Consider the following 23,664-nt stretch of genomic DNA (forward strand, 5'->3'; position numbering starts at 1 on the left):
AGAAGAAGGTGGCAAGGTAGGGGTATAGATCGAAGACTTAGGGTTAAAGACCGGCCAAGTGGTGGCAATGTGAGCAACAGATAATCACCTTTTTTCTAAAACTCTTTGTACTAATCGATTTTTACTTTCCATCCAAAATGGCCCATTTTTGCCAATATGTCTAGTATAATGCGATACACACTGGTATTTTTACCGGTATGATTAGGGGAGTTTATGTATCGTTTGATTGACTGATACGTCAAATTATTCCAGTCATACTATCTGGTTAAGCAGCAGTCGAAGGCTAGAGCTATTGCACACAGCTAAACAAAGCCACTCTCCTAACTCTAACTTTCAAATTCCTGGTTGAAGGTTTTAACTTTTTAGTTATAGTTTGTCATAAGAAATTAAGGGTAAACATTAGTGTTTTATAAACTAAACACTAGCATGTGTAAACTAAACACAATGCATTAATTAAGCCTCACTCAAATGTTGATGGTATATGTCACTTTACACTAAATTCCACTGAGGTAGGTGTGTACCTAAACAAATGTTAAAGAAATAAGAAATATCACGTTATAAAAACCCCTTCGCTGTAGCCAAGGGGCCATAAATAGCAAACATATGCTCTTCATTCTCTTACAATATTCCTTCACAGCTTCTATCTTCTATGAGTTCTATGGCCAGCATCTTCACCTTTTTCCTATTTCTCTTCTTTCTTTCATACTTATGGATATCAAGAAGAGTTCAAAAATCTGATAGTAGAAGGAAAGTTCCACCGGAAGCTAGCAGTGCATGGCCTTTGATTGGCCACCTCCACCTACTAGGAGGGTCACAACCGCCCCATATTACCTTGGGTAACATGGCTGACAAGTATGGACCAATCTTCACTATCTGGTTAGGTGTGCATCGAACTCTAGTAGTAAGCAGTTGGGAGATAGTTAAAGAATGTTTTACCACCAATGACAAAGCCTTTGCCAATCGTCCAAAAGCTCTAGCTCTAGAATTATTGGGCTACAACTATGCCATGTTTGGGTTTAGCCCTTATGGTCCCTATTGGCGCCAAGTGAGAAAGATGGCCATGCTGGAAGTCCTCTCAAATCACCGCCTTGAGATGCTCAAACACATTAGAGAGGCCGAGGTAAATGATTCTATTAGAGAGATATTTGAGCTACTGGGCAAGAAAAACAAGGTATTTGTGGAAATGGAAAGATGGTTTGGGTACACAACACTAAATATAGTATCTAGGATGGTTGTAGGGAAGCGATTTGGTGGGGCTACGACCAAGTATGAGAATGAAGGGAATGATCAATGTCGAAAGGCGTTGAGAGGGTTTTTTGATTTGACTGGGATATTTGTGGTATCCGATGCACTACCTTATCTAAGGTGGTTGGACATGGGAGGGTATGAGAAAGCTATGAAGAAGACAGCTAAAGAATTAGATCAAATGGTTGGAGAATGGCTACAAGAACATAAGCAGAGGAAACTGTTTGGCGGGATGAAGGAACACCATGATTTTATGGATGTTTTGTTATCCACGGTCACTGACGAGGATGAAATTTCCAGTTATGACGCGGATACAATCATCAAAGCTACATGCCTGGTAAGGGTTTTTTTTTTTTTTTTTGGCCCCTTTCTTTTTCATAACCATATTAATTCCATATATATTATACACTACTAGAAACCTTGCTAAATATTGGATAAGATATTGTTCATGACACACTCATTAATTTATATATATCATTAAAACGCATATTCGTATTCATATGTTACGTGTCGATGTATATAAAAAATGTGTATAATGGTATATATATTAATGATTGTGTGAACAATCTTTAACATCAGATATGCATTGACGATCTCAAAAAAAAAAAAAAAAAAAAAAAAAAAAAAAAAAAAAAAAAAAAGAAAAAGATATGCATTGACAAATGAAGTTTTTTTTTTGGCAAATAGTAGCTACTTTGAATACGTATCCAAAAAGTCTATGAGACGACCAAGAGGTCACTCGTATGTGATGTCCCAAGATTTGAAAGAAACAATCAAATTTTGGATTTTTCTTTCTTTCCTTTAGCTATTTGATAAATGATCGATGAGTCCATTCGAAATCTTTGGTCCAAGATCAACATTTTAAATAAATCATTCACCAAAGCGCCCAAGAAGACAAAATTGTCGAAGGCTAGGACGACATTTTGGATCCTTATAAAATAAAATTGAACAATTGATTCCCTCGTCTTCGTGGATGTGGAGTTAGGATCACGTTTTGAAACTTTTGAATTATTTTTTTTAGTAATTGTTATTACTGCGAAATTCAGTTGAGTTATATTTTAACTTTACAGCATCAACGTAGAAAAATTTGGGTTCTCTCTTTACTTCTGTTGGCTATTTATTAATTCCCTACAATCCAATTATATTACTTTTGCAGGCCCTTATCTTAGCAGCCACAGACACCACAACAGTAACATTGATCTGGGCTCTCTCTTTACTTCTCAATAACCGTGAAACTCTAAAGAAAGCTCAACAAGAATTAGATATCCAAGTTGGTAGAGAAAGGCAAGTGAAGGAATCAGATGTGAAAAATTTGGAGTATCTCCAAGCTATCCTCAAAGAAACAATGCGTTTATACCCTGCTGCACCACTCTTAGTGCCACATGAGTCTTTGGAAGACTGTACTTTGGCTGGTTATAACATCCCATCAGGTACACGACTCCTTGTTAATGTTCCAAAACTCCATCAAGACCCAAGTGTGTGGGTGGATCCGACTGAATTTCGACCTGAAAGATTCCTTACAACTCACAAGGATGTTGATGTTAAGGGCCAACATTTTGAGTTGATACCATTTGGCAGCGGTAGAAGAATGTGCCCTGGGATTTCATTTGCTCTACAAGTTACACAACTCACCTTAGCTACCTTGTTGCATGCTTTCGAAATTGCAACCCCATCTAATGAACCTGTGGACATGACTGAGAAAGTTGGACTTACTAACCTAAAAGCCACCGCATTAGAAGTCAATCTTACTCCTCGTCTTGCGGCTCAAGCATACGCATAATTTGAATGATGTTGTATGATAAACAGTATCAATTCATATGTAATATGAAAATAATAAGCCAAAAACTTTGATCTTATGAGTTGCACTATAAAGTTGTGTGTTTTCTCCATATAGATCACTATAAATATATTTGTTTTCTTTAGCTAAAACTATTCTGTCAAAGTTTTAAATATTATTCTAAAGTTAAAACAAATTAGTTAGAATGTTAGTTAAATGATTAAGTTCATTATTTCATAACAATTTAAATTTTTTGGATAATCAATAATTTATTGTGATATTACAGTAGGTGATCTGGAGTTAGTATCTTATCTCATTTTGGGGAGCATTTGTTTGGTAGCTACAACCTGTTACAAGTTTAAATCTTATTATATATATAAAAATAATAAAAGAATTTGTCATGTCAAAATTTGTTCTCTCTAGACAATGAAGTTGCGAGATGCTATATCAACCTAGAATTGATTTATTTTCATGGGTTGACACCATTCATCCAAGTCTGCAGGTACAGGTTTGAATTTTTTTTTTCTTATTTATGAGCAAGTTGGAAATTTATTTGAACACAATTAGAAACTCACTTATAGAAGCTTGAACACTTATCTGTACACAAACTCATTTATTGTTGACAGAAAGAAAACTCAACTACATCTACAATTCAATCAGCTTTAATATAAAAACAAACATTAGAATCTATATAATATCTAAAAGTTAAAAACATATCAGTTATTATTATTACACTTCTATTTTTGAGCTACATCAATATAGTACTTCAGTCAAGTTCAATCAATTTGATTCAGTTCAGTACAATTCGGTCCACTTGGTCTACATGTGTCCAATTGGCCCATTTCACTCTATTTAGTCCATTTTAGATTAATTGTGACTTAAAATTGATTCTTTTTGTAAGTTGCTTTTTTAGTTTTTTATTTTTATTTTCTTAATTTTTAGATTAAAAAGTATGAAATTTTATTCTATTTGGGCTAAAATATTTAGTTTTGGGCTAAAAACTACAAAAATAAATAAATAAATAAAAAAGACATTAGAAATAAGAGTTATAAGCCCTAAAAAAATAATAAAAGTGATAAATATTCAAAAGATTACTTTAAAACTCAAGTTTCAATAATATGGACATTATACTTATATTTGGAAAAAAAATGCTACAATTCTAAGCTAATATAATAATTAAACTTAACGTAACATATGCATTAACATAGTACAATTTTTATTTATAGGATAATATTTTAACATTAATTAAAATTAGTGGATGTTGAAGTGCATGTTGCGTGAGTTCATTATATGAAAAATATTCTGTAAAATGTATGAAAATGCTTGTTTAAATTTATCTATTTAACAAATAAGATATAAGCTTCCCAAATTTAGGCTAAATTATTAAATTGCATTTGTTTGTTTAGACCCCTGTATACTCAGATTGTTTAATCTAATTAATAAACCAAGTTTTTACTTAGGTTTATTATGCAAAACTAGGTCAAACACAAATAATCATATCACTAAGTGTGGAAAAGTTAATAAGACAAGCATTATGATGACTTAAGAAAACTAATGAAACCGTCCAGTTTCAAGGTAAAAAACTTAGGGTGGATTTAACCTAAACAATCCTCAAAACACAAATTCACTATATAGAATGGAAGTTTTACGATAGACTTTTCCCTAAATCTAATGCTGCTTCTCGTAGTACTTACTCATGTGACCACACTCAACTCCGAATCCATGGATTCTTCTATTTGAATTTGTTGTGCACAAACACCCTTGTTTGTGACTCTGAGAGCTCCACTTAAAGATTTAGATCATCAACACAAACTCTCCAGTTTATGACTCCAAGACCACCATTGAAGGTTTAAATCTCTAGCACCTTTGATGACTAATGATGGCAGCAACTTCTATAACACCGAATCTTGAAACGTGCCTTAGAGTTTTCTTTAAATACTAAGAGAATTAGATTTGAAACCCTAATCACTTAATGGGCTGATGGGCTTTAATTAAATTCTGCAAAAACACATCTCGATCAGTCAAACCACAGTCTCAATCGGTTAAACATGGCATGTTTCGAATTTCTTGAACCTGCAACTTCTTTGTTCTTGTATTCTGACTTGCAATACCTTAAACATTGTCTAATCATACTTATAGACTTTAGAATCTATATTTAGGCAAGTTTGTGTTCACAATTTGCAAAACGTTCTAAACTTTTAGAATCTAACAAATTAGTCACACTTAAACATGATAACGCCGTGCTTATGAAACATACTTATACTTATAAGACCAAAGCCTTGTAACTCAATGGTATTGTTTGGTTCTTTACTTACAAACTCAGCTTGAATCACCAAGAAACTTATGAATTCAACTCAGCACCTTACTGTAACTATCTCAAAAAAGACAAAACAATCAACTTGAATCCCCTACCCCTCCCAAATTGTTGCAAAGGCTTGTGAGTATGAAGCTATATTTAATTGTTGATTTGTAAACCCTCCCCCCCCCCCTCCCTCTAATGGGGCTTTTCAAAAAACTTCAATAGCTATTTGTGGTTGCCAATAATACTTTTCTGATGAACTTTTATGTTTTAACAATAAAGTATGGGCTTTGCCAAAAAAAAAAAAAAAAATCCACCTTGTTCCTTGTAGCAAAAAAAGTTAAGTTAAAAACTAGCTATATAGTACAATGAGACTCATGAATAGTATCAAAAAGAAGCTAAAAACTCAAATAAACTAGAACTTGCATCCAATCACAAACGGCTCTAAGACAATAATTTGCTAAAACTAATTAATAAACTCCACATGCTTCAAACTTCTCGATAAATTGTGCATGCTCATCAATTAGTCCCTAGACCCAGTAACTGAAGAAAATCAAGTAAAAGTTGTCATTTTAAATTTTTACTCCAAATGATATAAAATAAAAATGTTAATCTTTTACCAAGTCTAATTTACTCGTTATAAAAAATAAATAAAAAAAGTCTAATTTACATGACTATATTGCCCACTTTCTCTACTATTTTGCCACCATAATCCCTCAGTACTCCAACGTAACTATCTGAGAAGTGTTGATGATCATTTTGGGAATCCAAATAGAAAGAAGAAGCTCAGCCACGGGCAGAATAGAGTGGTAAATGGATAGAAAAACCATTAGACCCAAGTGGCAGGAATAATGAATCACAGGTCCACGAGATAAACAAATGGGCCTTGAGGAAACAAACGGGCTTAAAGGAGCCCGGAAAGAAAGAAGTAACAAACCTATAGGTAGTATATGATGTAAAAAAGTGAGAATGGGCCACAGTAAGCCCAAAGTAATGCAAAAAAGGAAAGTAAGGGGTTGATGGCAAGCTCATGAGCCCCAAGGATGAGGGATAAGGTAATTGGGCCAGGAAGCCCAAAGAAGTTAGTAAAAACTCATGGGAATATAGAGTTAGAAAAAGAGCCAAGGAAGCCGAAGGAAAGCAAATGGGCCAAGGATGCCCAAGAGAAAACAANTTGATATTGTTGTGTTGTTGTGTTTCAAGAATAGATACTGTTCATATGTTTCAAGCTTATCAGTATCTAGAATTAGGTGTGAGTGAGTTTGCCTGTGTTTCCAAACTCATGTTTAAGTCTAGAGTTTGTTTTAGGGTTGTCACGGAATAGCCAAAGAGGGAGATTGTAAAGTTGTTATTTATACTATGTATTTTGTTGGCTTTTATTCTATACCAAATTTGACTGTAATTATTATCAATCATTTATCCCTGTATTTATTGTGGGATTTGTTGTAAGGGTTGTGTGATAGAGAGAGAGTGTGAAGACTCAAGCATTTGAAGACTGAAGAATTCTCGCGGGTATGTTGTGACCTAGCTTCCCGCGAAGTGAAACATGTGCCCTGCACGTTCTAGAATGCGAAGAGTTAGGCAAGGTGGAGACAGCTGTGTCTCACGAGTATCTCGTGGGTAAGGCCTTCCCGTGAGACACTCGCGAGGCTATCTGTTCTGCCAGCTTATACTGAATGACTCACACGTTTTGTGCCTATCCTATACATACCCTCATTACCTACAAATGCTAAGGAATGCTTCGAAGAGAAAACCCTAGCCAAACACATTGAGAATTAGAGATTATCATCCCCACCTTTCTCTATACACATCTTATGGTATTTCCTCAACTCTTCCCTCTCCATTTCTATACCATTGAGAGGTTGATAGCCAAAACACTTACCACACCCTTTGAGAGTGTTGAGTGATGTTTTGGTGCTGCTGGGAAGCATTGGAAGAAGCCAAGGATGGCAGATGCAACATGGAGCTTGTTGCGAGATTCGGAGAGCTAGACAAGACACGGTTCTGAGAAGCCTTGTTAGAGTAGGAGCTTGGAGGGCTTAGGTACATCGGGTAGATTAGGCTTGGGGGTCTCTTGCTAACCCATATATCCCAACTGATAGTCTAGTGGATCGATTTTCGCTTGGAGGGCGGTGGAGAGGTTTTCTGCCGAGTTCTTCGGTTTCCTCTTCGAAAACACGTCTCGGTGTTTTTTTGTTTGTTTCTGTGTTTGCATCCTTCGTCCCTACTCTTTTATATTCCATTATACTGCTGTGTTATTTAGTTTATAGATTAGAGTAGCTTATTTGTTCATCCGCTTGCATTTACACTATTTTGCACTTAGTATTAAGTTAGTGTAAAATCAATCGAGCCGTAATTTTAATTGGGGGTCTAAATTCCTCTTGTGTTTTCAACACATTTTAGAGCTTTCAGGAGGGTCTTTTGCTGTTCATATATCTCAACTTCATTCTTTAGTGGATTATTGATCGCTTGGAGGGCGGCGAGAGTTTTTATGCTGAGGGCTTTGGTTTCCTCTTCGATAACACATCGTTGTATTGTCCTTGTGTTTGCATCTCTCTTCTTTTAATCTTTGCCATTTAATTTCTACTGTGGATGTGATTTTATTTAGTTTAGATTGTTTATCAATGTTGGTATAAACTTATATTCATTTTCCGCACATACATTGTTTGATATTAAGCTTGAATTGGTATTTTGTATTTTGGGGGTCTAAACATTCGTAGTGTTTATACACTTATTGAACATTCAATTGGTCTCTGAGTGGGTACACTTGTTGTGATTTAAATATCTAAGTGTGATCCTTGACCCCTTGTGTTTATTTGCCATGGATTGTGCTTTGTATGCCTCTTTGTATGATTTGGTTGATGATGAATGTAGCATGTCACGTGTTTGTGAAAATGCCTCTATGAGTGTTAATTCATGATTGTGATGCTATGTTACATGAATCTTTGGGTGTATTGATATTCCAAATGACAAACTCTTGAAGAAAAAGGCTAAGAAGTTTCAAAAGAATTTGAGCAAGTTATTTTGTGAAAATGATGAGTTGATTGCTATGCTCAATGAATCCAACAAATTGGTTGAGAAATATAAGAAACTTGTTAAAATTCTCTTAAAAAGCTAAAAAAGTTTGAATGTTTGAATATGGACTTGAATACTAAACTTGTTTTGTTTAACAAACTTGTTGATAAGCTAAAATGTGAAAATGAAACTCTTAGGATGCATGCCAAGTGTTTAATTATAGAAACTATTGCTAAAAGGATGAAATATTTGTTGCAATAATGTTGTGGTACCCGATTTTGTGTCTATTGTGTGTTCTACCTCATAGGACAAATCAGTGTATATTCCTTCACATAAAAGAAATCAAAAGGTGGAGAGAAAGGTCGTTAAGTCAAAGCCTCTGTTTAAGTCTCAACCTAAGGCTTTGGATGGATATAAGTTTGTTCCAACTTGCCACCATTGTGGTGTGATTGGTCATATAAGACTTCAATGTCATAAGTTGAAGAGAGAACAAAATCATGTTGCTAGATCATTTTCCAAAAGCTTAGTAGACCTAAACACATTGTTTGTCACTATTGTGGTGCTTTTGGTCATCTAAGACCTCATTGCTCTAAATTTCATGCTCTTAAAAGAATCAAAAGAAAAGAGAAATTTGAGCTTCTTGGAAATTGTGCTAAAAAAAAGTAAACGGGATTTGAGTGAAAATAACATGTTATTAAAGAAAGCGTTTAATGCTCTTAACTCCTTGACTATGTGCACCTCCCTTTCTCATTCTTCCAACCCTCGTCTCACTTCTCATGAGACACTCATTCCAAACAATCATTCCGTTTGGATGAGAAAGGGTTCCTATGGTTGAGCTTTTTGCTCTTTTGGTCCTTGATCTAATTCTTTCGATCTTTGTGAGACCTTTCATGCATTGAATGTCATATCTTTAGGCATTTTGTGCATCTTGCATTTATTCATATGCATTGTTTTTGTTTTGATCTTACTTTTTTGTTTTAGTTTTTGTGTGAGTAAAAAATCTAAAACCACATAAAAAGTGAAAAATTCAAAAAGTTTGATCATATATGTTTGAGCACATATCACATGTGAGTTTTGCCTTGTACCTTTGTACTAATGGCTTTGTGCATTTGCGAGCTGAGCTTGTTCTTTATGCACTTATATCTTTGTGGAAAAAATCTTGATGTCTTTGTGTGATTGTTGTAAATCAAACTTCAAGTTTGTCATGAATGATTAGTCTATAGTCATGTTGGTTTGATACATGCATAGACTTCTGTCTATATATCTTCTAACTCTTTTATTTTTTTGCTTAAAGAGCTTACCAAATGTAAATATCAAAATGAAAAGGGATAATGAGCTGTAAAAGCCATCGCACATACTAGTATTTAACTAGGAAAAAGGAAAAGCGATTTTTAATGAAAATGTATGATGCCCAAGAAAGCCAAAGGCTTGTTCATCAAATTGAAATATAAAAAATTTTAGACATCGATCTCAAAAAGAGATGTAAAGATCAAAAAAAAAAAAGAAAAAAAAAAGGATCAAATGATATGATGTATATGGAGCCAAATGTAAAGCTTCAAAGTTATGTGAGAGGTCATATATGATTTTTATAAGTGAGATAGACCACTTGACTTAGTACTAGTTGTGTATGACTTGATTGAATTGATCATTGAAGATTCATTTTAGACTATGAACTATTCCACACTTGATACACACACACACAACACATATGCCTAATGTTCAATGAATGTCTTATTCATTTGTTCGATTTTATTTGTTTAAATGTGATGTACATGTGCTTAACTATATATGAATGAATCCAAAATATTTTTGATCATTTTATATGTTTTTGGAAGTGATTTTTATCACTCTTTGTGTTCATGTTTTGTGCTTACTTTGTGTTTCATTGTTTAAACATGTTTTGTGTTGAAACAGGTGTCTGAGTTTTTCGCGACTCACTTCGCAACTCGCTCGCGACTCACTCGCAACTCGTGAAAATTTTCGCGACTCGCCTAGCCGTGAAATGCCCAGAAACAGCTTTTTAAAGGGCTTTTCGTGGGAAATCTGTTTTTAACCTCTCCCATCCTCCTTTAAACTCCTTTTTCAATATTTTTACATTAAAACCCAATCAATTTGAATGGTTTTTCATTTCATTAGCATCTCTAAGGTAATTTTAAACTCTTTCATTGATTTGGATCCTTAGATTATGTTTGGTGAGTTTTGTACTCTTGGTTGGATTTTCATCATAGGGGTGGAGAAACTTTATTTTTGTCAAATTTTTGTATGGGATTGGTTTCATTTGATGATTTTTTTTGGATTTTGGCCCTTGTGGCAAAAAAATCATGTATTAAGGGTGGATTTTCTGATGTTCAAGCACTGTTTCACATTGTTGTTCATAGTGTACACGTTAAATGTTGATAAAATGCCTCTTAGGCATTTTCTCACTTGTTTGGACTCCGATGAGTACCAAACCTTGGGGTTTCTCATATTTCCTCATTAGGAACATGTTTGGTTCATTGGTTGTGTATGTAACACACCTTGCCCACATGTGCATTCTTCATGCTTTGATCATGCATTGCATATAGTCACCTTTTGCACACACCTTTGCTACCCTTGTCATGCATTGGTCTATACCTTGTTGCCTCATTCTAGCATGTCATGTTTACTTTATACTTTGTAGCATTTTGTTTTATCTTATGTTTGAGCTTCTTTTTCTCATTCATCTTGCACCCCTCATGCATTATCCTTGTTCATTCCTTTATCTCTTACCCTCGTTTTTTTTGACCCTCTGTCTATTCCTGACAAAAAAGGGGGGGGGGGGAGTATCTCTAGAGAGTATATCGGAGTGTTGTGTCATTTTTATATGACTCTTATGCACATCCTTATGGGAATTATATTTTCTTATGTACATTTGTAGAGGGAGAGATATTCCATAGAGATGCATATACCAAGGGAAGAAGACATTGTGTTAATAAGAAAACTCTATTCTGTTTGTTTTCTTGTTGGCTTTATGGTGCTTGAGTTATGCTTTGTTGTTCTCTTTGCATCTTGTTTGTGTTTTGGACATGCATACATCCCTATGCTATTATGCTTCATTGAATGCATGTTCGGATGATCATTTGCTTTGTTATGTGATCATTGTAGTCATTTTTATATGACTATTTGATCAAAATTTACTTGATCGCAATTTACACATCACATTTACTTAGTATATTATACTTGTCTGCTTATTACTTGCTTTACTTTGAGGGTCTAATGTGTTTTGTGTAAGTGTTTCAAGTTACAAGTATATATGGTCTAAGTTCATCACAGCTTCTAATTCATGATAAGAGAAGTGATATGATAAGGCAAGTACTTTATAGTTTGTACCTGTTGCTTTTGTAAGTTTTTAAGGTTTTTGTATCCATGCTTTGTAGCTTATGTACTTGTTAAATGTCATGCATTTTCTTTAAGTACATCACTTGATGACAACGCAAAATGTCATATTTCTATCCCTTAATGTTTAGTATTTTATATTTATTTGGTGCCTAAATGTACTCATTATCTTATATTTTGATTTAGGATGCAAATGGAGGCATTAAGTGCAAAACGTAGTTAAGTGGATGATTCTGGACAGCTTTGACATCATTTCTTAATCTGGGCATAACTCTCTCACCAAAGCTCCGATTGAGATGATTCAAGATGCTATGGAACGCCAAGAAAAAGCTCTACAACTTTCACGTTTTAAGTTTTGAGAGATACGGGAAGAATCAAGGTCGAAATCGGGCTTGAAGTTGCTGCATCTCACTGTTGACGTTCTGGAATGTTCCTTTGCTTGAAATTCTAATACGGGATCTGATGTGGTTTATTTTTGGAAGGTTCCAGATGTGATGCACGAAATTTCCAGTTGAAAAACACCACTTTCCTAGTTATATTAGGAATTTGTTTTATTTTTAATATTTTTCCTTAATTAGTCAGATTTGGATGTTATTATTTAGAATATTTTAGGAGATTTTGTAGGCTTGGAAAAGGGGGAATTAAGTGTAAAAGGGAGGAGAAATCAGAATTACGGGGACACACACACGCCTCTCTCTCCCCTCTTCTCTAATTTTCTCCTTTGTGTTTTTTGTCATGGCTCTGTGTGGCTAAAACTTTTATACTTGGTTGAAGGAAACTGAAGCCTTGGAATCAATAAAACTGTGAGATCCAATTTGTTTTTATTGTTCAATTTATGCTTTGAATATCGGATGTTCTTCTGTGCCTATTTTCATGATTGTCTCGTTTAATTACTAGGAGGCCTACTAGTTTATTATTCGTTTCAATCTACTGCTAGGTTAAATATCAAATCCGTAATTGTTTGATCTCTCTAACTTGTGAAGCAACCAAGATTTAATGATTTGCTGCATCAGAAATTATTAGATCTTAGGAAGAACGCTTGACTAAATTAAATGCAACGCTTGTGTTTGTGTTGTTTAGTTTCATCGATCTCTCTAGTTCTTAAGGCTGCTACTAAATTAAATCTTTAGCGCTTGTCTTGGGTTGTTTAGTAGTTAGGGTTTATTAGATCGCTTGTTTTCTAATTAACTACGACTAAGGAGAGATAGGAAAATAGTTCCAACGGTGAATATTCAAAGTGTGAATTGATATATACTTGCATCGATGATCAGTTGTAAAATTCCAATGGTGGATGTTGACTTAGACCAAGGTTTGTTCTCTTGATTGATTTTGATACTTTAATTTGAATTGTTCCTTAGTTATTTTTCTTAAAATTGTTTTCATTATACTCAAACACCCCTTCCTTGTTCACATAGCATAAAATTAGGCTAGATACTCTCTGTGGGAACGATTCTTACTCGCACTACTACATATATTTTTAGGAGTATAGGTTTTATTTCTGGTTGCCTATGACAGTACACCATCACTCTTGTGCCCTTTGTTGGATTTTATATCCTTAATGCAATTTCCTAGTGTTGTTGCATTGGTTGAGTGTTGAACATGCAAATGATACTTTACAATTGAGCTTATTAGCTTGCATGTCCGGATGTTCATTCCATGTGTGAATGAGCATTGTGATCACTTTTTATAGTGATTGTTTGTGTTTGGTTAAGCCTTGGTTTATTACATATTTCCATTTTGCTTGATCGCATCATGCTTGCTTAATGTGCATTACAAGTTTTATGCATACAATAATCATATTGTATTGTTGTGTTTCAGGAGATACTTGTTCTTATAGTTCAAGAGCTTCACAAATTCTCGATTTAGGTGTGAGTGAGTTTTGATCAACTGTTCCTAACTCACGCGTTAAGTCTAGAGTTTGTTGCAGGGTTTTGTCCCGGAATAGCCAAAGGGGAGATTGTAAGGTTGAATTTATCAACCATTCTTTTAGCTTTATTCCGTGCCAAATATGCTTGTAATTTAGCAATTAGTTATCCTGTATTTAGGTGGGTATCATGTAAGGGTAATGAGTGAGAGAGTGTGAAAAAATGCTCAAGATTGTGCAAGGATGCAGAGACTCGCGGCTGGGACTTGCGACTGGCAAGCCGCCAACTACAGCACACGAGTGAAGCATGCGGAGAAGATGAACAGTCACGCCACTGGAGCACTATAGGAAAAAAGTCCAGCCTGGCCGTTTTGTTAGCTCGCAGCTTGAACTTGCGACTAAGTCAAGTCGCGAGGCTAAGCTACCAGCCAGCCATGTTTTGAAAAACCTGACTCTTCGCATTCCACTCTCACCCCAGTATAAATACTCCTTATACCCACGAAATGTAGAGAGCTTCCAAAGAGAACTTTGAGAGAGAATCCCTAGAGAAAAACAAGATTGATTCATCCACAATCTTTACATAGAGACTCTTCAAATTTCTCTACTCTCATCCTCTCCGTTGTTACATCCTTGAGCGGTTGTTACCCAAATCATTTCTCACCATACCCAATCTGTGAGAAGGCTATTCGGTGCTTTGGGAAGCAGTTAGGAAGGACCAATGGTTATTAGTTGATGCTATGAGCTATAGTGGAATCCGGTAAGCTAAAGAAGACAAAGGTTCGGCATAACCTCGTTGGAGCAAGAAATTTGGAGGGCTTAGGTACACTAGAGATTAGGCTTGAAGGGTCTTTTGCTATTCATGCCTCCCTCTCTAAACTTCCAAACAAGCCATTAGGGTTAAAGACCGGCCAAGTGGTGGCAATGTGAGCAACAGATAATCACCTTTTTTTTAAAATCTTTGTACTAATCGATTTTTACTTTCCATCCAAAATGGCCCATTTTCGCTGATATGTCTAGTATAATGCGATACACATTGGTATTTTTACTGGTATGATTAGGGAGTTTATGTATCGTTTGATTGACTGATACATCAAATTATTCCAATCATACTGGATTGTATGATAGGGTGTAACAACCAAAAAAAAAAAAAAAACCTTCTGTGGTTAAGCAGCAATCGGAGGCTAGAGCTATCACACCTAGCTAAACAAAGCCACTCTCCTAAACTCTCAAATTCCTGGTTGAAGGTTTTAACTTTTTAGTTATAGTTTGTCATAAGAAATTAAGGGTAAACATTAGTGTTTTATAAACTAAACACTAGCATGTGTAAACTAAACACAATGCATTAATTAAGCCTCACTCAAATGGTGATGGTATATGTCACATTACACTAAATTCCACTGAGGTTGGTGTTTACCTAAACAAATGTTAAAGATGTTGGATGCAAGTTTAGAACTATATGGCTAGGAGTAGAATTTAGTGTTTATACTTTTGTAGATATGTTACTATAATGCTAGATATGAAAAGAAAACAGAGTGTTGCTGCATAACTTTCATTACAATATTGTTTTTTTTTTTTTTGGGATATTACAACTTCATTTACAACTCACATCTATATATAGATGTGTTAGAAGTTTAGGATGACTAGAAGCTTCAAGAAAACTAGAGGAGTTTGCTTCATTTCTCTTTAATTGACACTTGTCCGTGAGGTGTCCACTTGCATGCTTGATTGATGCCGGATTCTTCATTTCTTAACACTTAGATTTCAGTTGCCTCTTTCTTTGACACATAGGGAGCCACTTGTCAATTACAAATTACATTTAACAAAAGAAATAAGAAATGTCACGTTATAAAAACCCCTTCACTGCAGCCAAGGGGCCATAAATAGCAAACATATGCCCTTCATTCTCTTACAATATTCCTTCACAGCTTCTATCTTCTATGAGTTCTATGGCCAGCATCTTCACCTTTTTCCTATTTCTCTTCTTTCATACTTATGGATATCAAGAAGAGTTCAAAAATCTGATAGTAGAAGGAAAGTTCCGCTGGAAGCTAGCAGTGCGTGGCCTTTGATTGGCCACCTCCACCTACTAGGAGGGTCACAACCACCCCATATTACCTTGGGTAACATGGCTGTCAAGTATAGACCAATCTTCACCATCTGGTTAGGTGTGCATCGAACTTTAGTAGTAAGCAGTTGGGAGATAGTTAAAGAATGTTTTACCACTAATGACAAAGCCTTTGCCAATCGTCCAAAAGCTCTAGCTCTAGAATTATTGGGCTACAACTATGCCATGTTTGGGTTTAGCCCTTACGGTCCCTATTGGCGCCAAGTGAGAAAGATGGCCATGCTGAAAGTCCTCTCAAATCACCGCCTTGAGATGCTTAAACACATTAGAGAGGCCGAGGTAAATGATTCCATTAAAGAGATATTTGAGCTTTTGGGAAAGAAAAACAAGGTATTTGTGGAAATGGAAAGATGGTTTGGGTACACAACACTAAATATAGTATCTAGGATGGTTGTAGGGAAGCGATTTGGTGGGGCTACGACCAAGTATGAGAATGAAGGGAATGATCAATGTCGAAAGGTGTTGAGGGGTTTTTTCGATTTGACTGGGACATTTGTGGTATCCGATGCACTACCTTATCTAAGGTGGTTGGACATAGGAGGGTATGAGAAAACTATGAAGAAGACAACTAAAGAATTGGATCAAATGGTTGGAGAATGGCTACAAGAACATAAGCAAAGGAAGCTGATTGGCGGGATGAAGGAACACCATGATTTTATGTATGTTTTGTTATCCACGGTCACTGACGAGGATGAAATTTCCAGTGATGACGCGGATACAATCATCAAAGCTACATGCTTGGTAAGGGTTTTTTTTTTTTTTTTTTGGCCCTTTTTTTTCACAACCATATTAATTCCGTATATATTATACACTACTAGAAACCTTGCTAAATATTGGATAAGATATTGTTAATGACACACTCATTAATTTGTATATATCATTAAAACGCATATTACGTATTCATATGTTACGTGTCGATGTATATAAAAATTGTGTATAATGGGTACATATATTAATGATTGTGTGAACAATCTTTAACATCAGATATGCATTGACAATCTCAAAAAAAAAAAAAAAAAAAAAAAGAAAAAAGAAAAAGAAAGAAGATATGCATTGACAATTGAAGTTTTTTTTTTTTGGCAAAGTAGTAGCTACTTTGAATACGTATCCAAGAAGTCCTATGAGACGACCAAGAGGTCACTCATATGTGATGTCCCAAGATTTGAAAGAAACAATCAAATTTTGGATTTTTCTTTATTTTCCTTTAGCTATTTGATAAATGATCGATGAGTCCATTCAAAATCTTTGGTCCAAGATCAACATTTTAAATAAATCATTCACCAAAGCGCCCAAGAAGACAAAATTGTCGAAGGCTAGGGCGACATTTTGGATCCTTATAAAATAAAATTGAACAATTGATTCCCTCGTCTTCGTGGATGTGGAGTTAGGATCACGTTTTGAAACTTTTGAATTATTTTTTTTAGTAATTGTTATTACTGCGAAATTCAGTTGAGTTATATTTTAACTTTACAGCATCAACGTAGAAAAATTTGGGTTCTCTGTTTACTTCTGTTGGCTATTTATTAATTCCCTACAATCCAATTATATTACTTTTGCAGGCCCTTATCTTAGCAGCCACAGACACCACAACAGTAACATTGATCTGGGCTCTCTCTTTACTTCTCAATAACCGTGAAACTCTAAAGAAAGCTCAACAAGAATTAGATATCCAAGTTGGTAGAGAAAGGCAAGTGAAGGAATCAGATGTGAAAAATTTGGAGTATCTCCAAGCTATCCTCAAAGAAACAATTCGTTTATACCCTGCTGCACCACTCTTAGTGCCACATGAGTCTTTGGAAGACTGTACTTTGGCTGGTTATAACATCCCATCAGGTACACGACTCCTTGTTAATGTTCCAAAACTCCATCAAGACCCAAGTGTGTGGGTGGATCCGACTGAATTTCGACCTGAAAGATTCCTTACAACTCACAAGGATGTTGATGTTAAGGGCCAACATTTTGAGTTGATACCATTTGGCAGCGGTAGAAGAATGTGCCCTGGGATTTCATTTGCTCTACAAGTTACACAACTCACATTAGCTACCTTGTTGCATGCTTTCGAAATTGCAACCCCATCTAATGAACCTGTGGACATGATTGAGAAAGTTGGACTTACTAACCTAAAAGCCACCGCATTAGAAGTTAATCTTACTCCTCGTCTTGCGGCTCAAGCATACGCATAATTTGAATGATGTTGTATGATAAACAGTATCAATTCATATGTTTCTGCCATTTGCACGACTATGTGCAACATTCTACTGCAGAATGTTGGGCACTCTGCAGATTGGTGCACCGCAGGATTAAAAAAGGGGCTCTAGAACTATCCCAGTAAGAAGTTCAAAGAAACCTACTCCCAAACCACAAAGGGAAGGGTGTAGCAGAGGTAGTAATTTACATAGATCCAGGGGAGGACGAAGAGGAGAATCCGACCCTACTTGCCGCAGCAATTACCACTTTATAGCAAAGCTCCAAATTCAAAAATGTGTTTTAACCAGCTGGGGCTTACGGCAAAGGAAAGAAAGATAGCCACAGAGGCTCTGGTGAGCATCGCCTCTGGGGTAGAAGTAGAATGTCTATCAGCGCAATTCATAGTTGACAGAGTCCTCCTACAAGAATCAACTAAAATCATTTTCAGTAGTAAGGATATGGAGGTGGGGTATCCGGACCACAAAAGGCCCCTCTACTTGGCTACATCCATAAATCAAATCCTCATCAAGAAAGCCTTGGTGGATACGAGTGCTTCTGTAAATCTCATTCCATTGAGCACTCTACAGGTGGCAGAAATTTCAAAAAGAAAGATTTAGGGGTGCCCACTGGAAGTGACATGGTTCGGAGGAAGTGGCGAATACATCATAGGCCACATTCAGCTATGGTTAAAGGTGGACCCCATAACTTCCTTAACTCGGTTCCATATGGTAAAGACAGAGGTCTCATATCACGTGCTCTTAAGAAGGCCATGGTTGCACAAACACCGACTAGTCCCATCCACCTACCATCAGTGTGTGAAGGGAAGGTTGAATGGCAGAATGATACGCATAGTAGAAAATCTCTCGCCGTTTGAGCAAGCGGAGACTCATTTAGTAGAAACTATGTTCTATGACCAATAGGCTCCATTTGGGGAAATCTCAGTATCAAAATCACGAGGCACCTTCGTACATAAGTAGGAAGACATCCAAAGTGATCCGGAATATAATCTAAGGGAGTTGCTAGCACGAAAAAAGAAAAGGAAGGAAGCGCCCACTACAGAATCAGATGACACACCACAATGTGTCAGGGTCTGAGGCCTTGGTGGCAGGATTGTGTACAAATTATGAAGGCACGTGGGCCTACGAGTGAAATACAAATGGGCCCCACCTAAGAGTGGCAACACAGGAGTTTGGCGTGTTGCGTGGCTCAAGAAAGTTTGGAGGAAGTAGGTAATGAAGAGAAAGATGAGGAAGTTGTGGCAAAAAAAAGATGTACAAGTTGTGATAGAAGAAAAGTTAGAGGAAGTTGACCTGGGGTCTAGCTCACTAGAACCAAGGCCTATCTCGATTAGTGCAAGTCTGACAAAAAAGGAAAAGTCAGAACTGATACTGCTGTTGAAAGAGTTCAGAGACGTGTTCACATGGGATTATAGTGAAATGCTAGGGTTAGATCCCGGGCTAGTAGCGCACACGTTAACTGTGGACCCAGAAGCCAAGTCAGTGGCTCAACCTGCCAAGGTATTCCACACTAAGATAGGGGCAAATAGTCAAGGAGGTACATAAATTGTTGGCCGCAAGATTCATCAAGCCTATTCAACACCCACGCTAGCTATCTAACATAATACTAGTAAAGAAGAAGAACAGGCAGATAAGATGTTATGTGGATTTCAGAAATCTCAACAGAGTATGTCTAAAGGACGAGTTCCCATTACCAAACATGGATTTACTAATAGATTTTGCGGCGGGAAGTGTTATGTTTTCATCCATGGACAGTTTCAGTGGGTACAATCCAATCAGAATGGCACTAAGGGATGCAGAGAAAACTACTTTCAGAACTCGCATGGGTAGCTTCTACTACATTGTGATGCCTTTCAGGTTAAAAAACGTAGGTGCAACTTATCAACGAGCAATGATGGCTATATTTCAAAGAAATACAAGTTGTCAAAGTCTACTTGCCATAAACTCTCTTCTTGCAAAATTTTTCAAGAGTTTGTGTTAGGATAGATTTTATTATATTCAACAAGTGAATATGAGTTGAGTGATTTATGACTTCTCTCATATGTTCATTTGTTTGTTGTGGTTTTGTCATGGATTGCCAAAGGGGGAGATTGTTAGGACATATGTGGTTCACTTGTTAAGAACAAATGTCATTCTTTTATGTAATTGGCTAATAATTTGACAAAACACACTTTACTTGTATTTGGGTAGATCTAGGATGTGTTTAATACTTCAAGAAACATGTTGTTCAAGTCTAGTATTAAAGTCATGAAGATTGGACCAAGAAACAAGTGAAGAAAAGTTGTTCATTAAAGCTGGACAGATAGCTCAACACCTGTGGACAAATAACTCGACAGCTGCTTGGCACCTCTCGATAGTTGGCTATCTATTGAGCTCTTAAGGTGTTTCTTATCTTAATCTTGACACCTTCTCGACAGCTAGTGGATCGATCAAGAAAGCTCTTGTCCCCTCGACAACTTCTCGACACCTCCTCGACACCTAACTATTTATCGAGGTTTAATGAGGCTCGACAGATACTATCTATCGAGGTATCTATCAAGGTTACGGGAAATCAGAATTTTCAGATCTGATTTTTAGGCCAAGATTTTGTATTTGTGTAGTGTTTCTTTTCTCACAACCTTAGACCTATATAAGGCTTATTTTAGAGGCCATCACATAAGAGAATACAAGGAGAACATATGCAAAAGGTGATCAATGCCTTATTCTCTCTGAAAGAAGCTACTGCGTCTTTGCGCCTTAGGGTTTTGTAACCAAGTACTTCTTGATCTTCATTGTTTATGAAGTGAAGAACTTTGTAGCCAACAATCTTCTTCTAGTTGGTGATTAAGTCGTGTACTAGGATCCGCGCATTTGTTAGTCACGTACTTAGGAGCCGTGCAACAAAAGGGGGAATTGTCACTTCAGAACAAGTCCAATTGGGTATTAGGGTAAGCGTTCAACTGTAGGTTGGTAAGGTACTTGGGATTCCTTTACTTGTAACCTCTTGTTATGATAATATTGGCGTTTCGGGAGTGGTGACCTGAAAATCACTCGGTGGGATTTTTGTAGTCAGGTTTTTTCCCTTTCGTAAACAAATCACCGTGTTATTTATTTTTCGCTGCATATTTAGTTTATTGGTGATTTGTTTGTGTTGCCACGCGTTTGCATGCTAAATTAATTAATTAATAACTTGGCTAATTAATTAATTAATTTAATCACAAGGGGTCAATACGTTTTTGGCCTATTAAAAACGATCATGCTTAGGACATAGGATTTTTTCTTATCTTGTTGTCGATAGAAAATCTTGAGAACAGAATATTATGATCCATAAATTTTGATAGGCTAAGGATGTATTGACTCCTTATGATAAATTAACCAATTAATTAGTCAAGTTAATTAATTAATTCAATTAACATGCAATACGTGTTGTAGCATAAACAAATCACCAACTGATGATGCATAAATCGTCAGTCAAGTTGGTTCATCCAGATGGAGCTAAATCCTTGTCACAATTCCTGTAGATGTAGAACAAAGGCTATTCTAAGATGGCCACTAGTGTGGTACCTGCCATAGCGCCTCCGATACCAAAGTTAGCATATAGAAGCTTTTGGAGAGAAACAAGAGTATACTTTAGTGAAAATTAGGTACCTACTTTGCCTCTGATGAGTGGATATATATAGCTTCATAGTTTCTAGCCGTTGGGGCCTTAATTTTGATTTTAGTGTTATTCCTATAATGCCTTAGGGCTTATTAATGCAAGTTTTGATGACACTCCAATGGTTTGACAATTAGTTGGTAACTGTCCGAGGTATTGAATCCTCTCATTAATGACTTGCTTGCCTTCATCCATGCCGTGTCAAGGTGGACGAATATATTTGATGATGTTGTCCAAGGAAAGAGGTCTCGCCAGTCTCATTAGTTGCCCTCCAGGTTCTATGGTCATCGTGGCGTGTCATGACGACCACCAGAAGATGAAAGGTTTCCTCCCTAGACATGGCTCTTGGGGTATCGTTCCACATTTAATGCGTAGTGGCAGCGCCATACATATCGTGGCCACATGGCATGTTCTGACTGGTGGAGTTAATTCCCCACTTGTGTGACTCTTGGGTTTCCCACTGAATTTTAGTTTTTTGTGCCTAGCTTTTTAAACTTCCTTTCTTTCTTCTTGCCCCTTCACTTTTTCCAACTCTTTCTCAATCATTGCTTTGTGCTCCTTCTCCAATCCACTCTACTATTTTCCTTAAGCTTTTGCATTCTGTGGTTGCTTCCTTTAAGATATGTTTCTCTTTTCCTTTTTCCTTTGCTTTTTATGGCATAGATAGATTGTGCTGGCTTTTGATTTCCTTTTTTGTCTTTTTTTTCTTTTGCTTTTAGGATTATCCTCTCTCTTTTTTGTTTTTTGTTTTTTGTTTTTTGTTTTTTTGTTTTTTTTTTTTTTGTTTTTTGGGTTTCCATGGTTAGTAGCTCTAAGGTTAGGATAGCTAGCCGCTCAATTTCATTCCTTTTTGCGTGTTTAGGGGGTTCTTTAGGTGTTTTCACATACCTTGAAGTTTTTTTTTTTTTTTTTGGGGGGTAGTAGTTTAAGTGTTGCATTGGCTGATTTGCTCCCCTTGCTACATCAGTCAATTGATTAGTTCGAGGGTTTAGCGATGGAGTGAGGAGCAATGTCTGAGGTGAGATCCAGTGAGCTTGAGATAGGGTTGTCGCTTGCGACTATCCTATGGGGGTGGAGGAGGATATCGTAATCTCCATCCCTCGGGAGGTTAGGGCTTTCTCTGCCCTTGGGGAGAAGTGTAGCCTAGGTGTTGAGATTCTCTCTAGATTTTGCAATAGATTTCAGTTTCCTAAAAGAGTTAGGGTTCGTCTACCTTGAAAAGAGGAACGAGCTTGCCATTTTTCACTCGGGGAGGTGTGCTTCTACGAGGCTGCCTTCCTGAGTAGGCTCAAATTCCTCGTCCACCCCTTCAACATGGAGCTTTTAAACCACTTCAAAATCGCTCCTAGGCAACTTATGCCGAACTCCTAGAGGATAGTGGTCAGTTGTATGGAGATATTGCTGGCCACCACTAAGGGGACTATGATCAGGGTTAATGAGTTAACCTTCTTGTGTCGTCTAAAAGAATCCAAGGAATACGGGTACTATGAGCTAGTGCCTTGGGTCAGGGAAGCTAGGATCGTCAGGGGCCTTCCCTCGTCGTTCTGGTACTGGAAGTATCGGTTCTTTTTTTTCTCTGGGGATGAGTGGGAGACCCCCTCTGGCGAACTTTGGGGAGTCGTCCCCAGGTTGCTCTGTCGGTGGGGAACCCCGAGTCTAGGTGCGTTGTCTCTCTACCAGTACTTCGTCATTATTATTTACTTTTTCCATGCATAGGTTTTGTCATTATTAACTTTATTGCTTGTTGTTTTGTGCACAGTTAAGAGACGGCCAAAACTTAAGAGCAGATATAGGCAACGTGTTGAAGTGGCCATTAAATATGCGAGGACGATTGAAGATTTTGACGATCTGGTCAATTCGCGAACTCTAGCTCTTCACTACCTTGGCCCAGAGCCTTCTGACTTCATCCTGCACACTATAGAAATTGAGGAAAAGAAGAGTAAGTGTTTGTTAAGTTCGTCGCTGTAACTCTTTTCCCTTTCTTTCTCTGGTTTTTTGTATTTTTTGTTTTTTTCTTCAAACTTTATTCGATAAATTGTGCACGCTCATGGATTCCCCCAGGCCCCAACTCAGCAAGTCAAAAAATGTAGTAAAAATTGTCATTTTATGCCAAATGCAACAGCCTGATCCATCCAAAAAAAAAAAAA

At 36.7% G+C, this 23,664-nt stretch overlaps 3 protein-coding genes across 3 annotated transcripts in view; all 3 read left to right on the forward strand.

The window, feature by feature from the left end:
- Nucleotides 1-488: 488 nt before the first annotated feature.
- On the forward strand, nt 489-3,113 carry LOC112012338 (cytochrome P450 CYP82D47). Its single transcript, XM_065776923.1, has 2 exons — nt 489-1,582; nt 2,402-3,113. Exons 1-2 carry the CDS (start codon nt 650-652, stop codon nt 3,023-3,025), a joined length of 1,557 nt encoding a protein of 518 aa, XP_065632995.1. The 5' UTR covers nt 489-649; the 3' UTR covers nt 3,026-3,113.
- Nucleotides 3,114-15,461: 12,348 nt separating this feature from the next.
- On the forward strand, nt 15,462-18,969 carry LOC112012342 (cytochrome P450 CYP82D47). Its single transcript, XM_065776924.1, is given in 3 exon segments — nt 15,462-15,536; nt 15,539-16,420; nt 17,239-18,969. Coding segments are annotated over 3 exon segments (1,551 nt in total). The 5' UTR covers nt 15,462-15,491; the 3' UTR covers nt 17,863-18,969.
- A 129-nt stretch (nt 18,970-19,098) lies between these two features.
- The window catches only part of LOC112035845 (cytochrome P450 82C3-like), a 10,653-nt gene continuing 6,087 nt past the window's right edge, over nt 19,099-23,664 (forward strand). The window contains 2 exon segments of the mRNA XM_065776944.1: nt 19,099-19,420; nt 23,277-23,456. Coding sequence (XP_065633016.1) covers nt 19,099-19,420; nt 23,277-23,456 — 502 coding nt within the window.

The sequence above is a fragment of the Quercus suber genome, unplaced genomic scaffold (genome assembly GCF_002906115.3).
Source record: "Quercus suber isolate HL8 unplaced genomic scaffold, Cork oak 2.0 scaffold_145, whole genome shotgun sequence".
NCBI classification, from domain to species: domain Eukaryota; kingdom Viridiplantae; phylum Streptophyta; class Magnoliopsida; order Fagales; family Fagaceae; genus Quercus; species Quercus suber.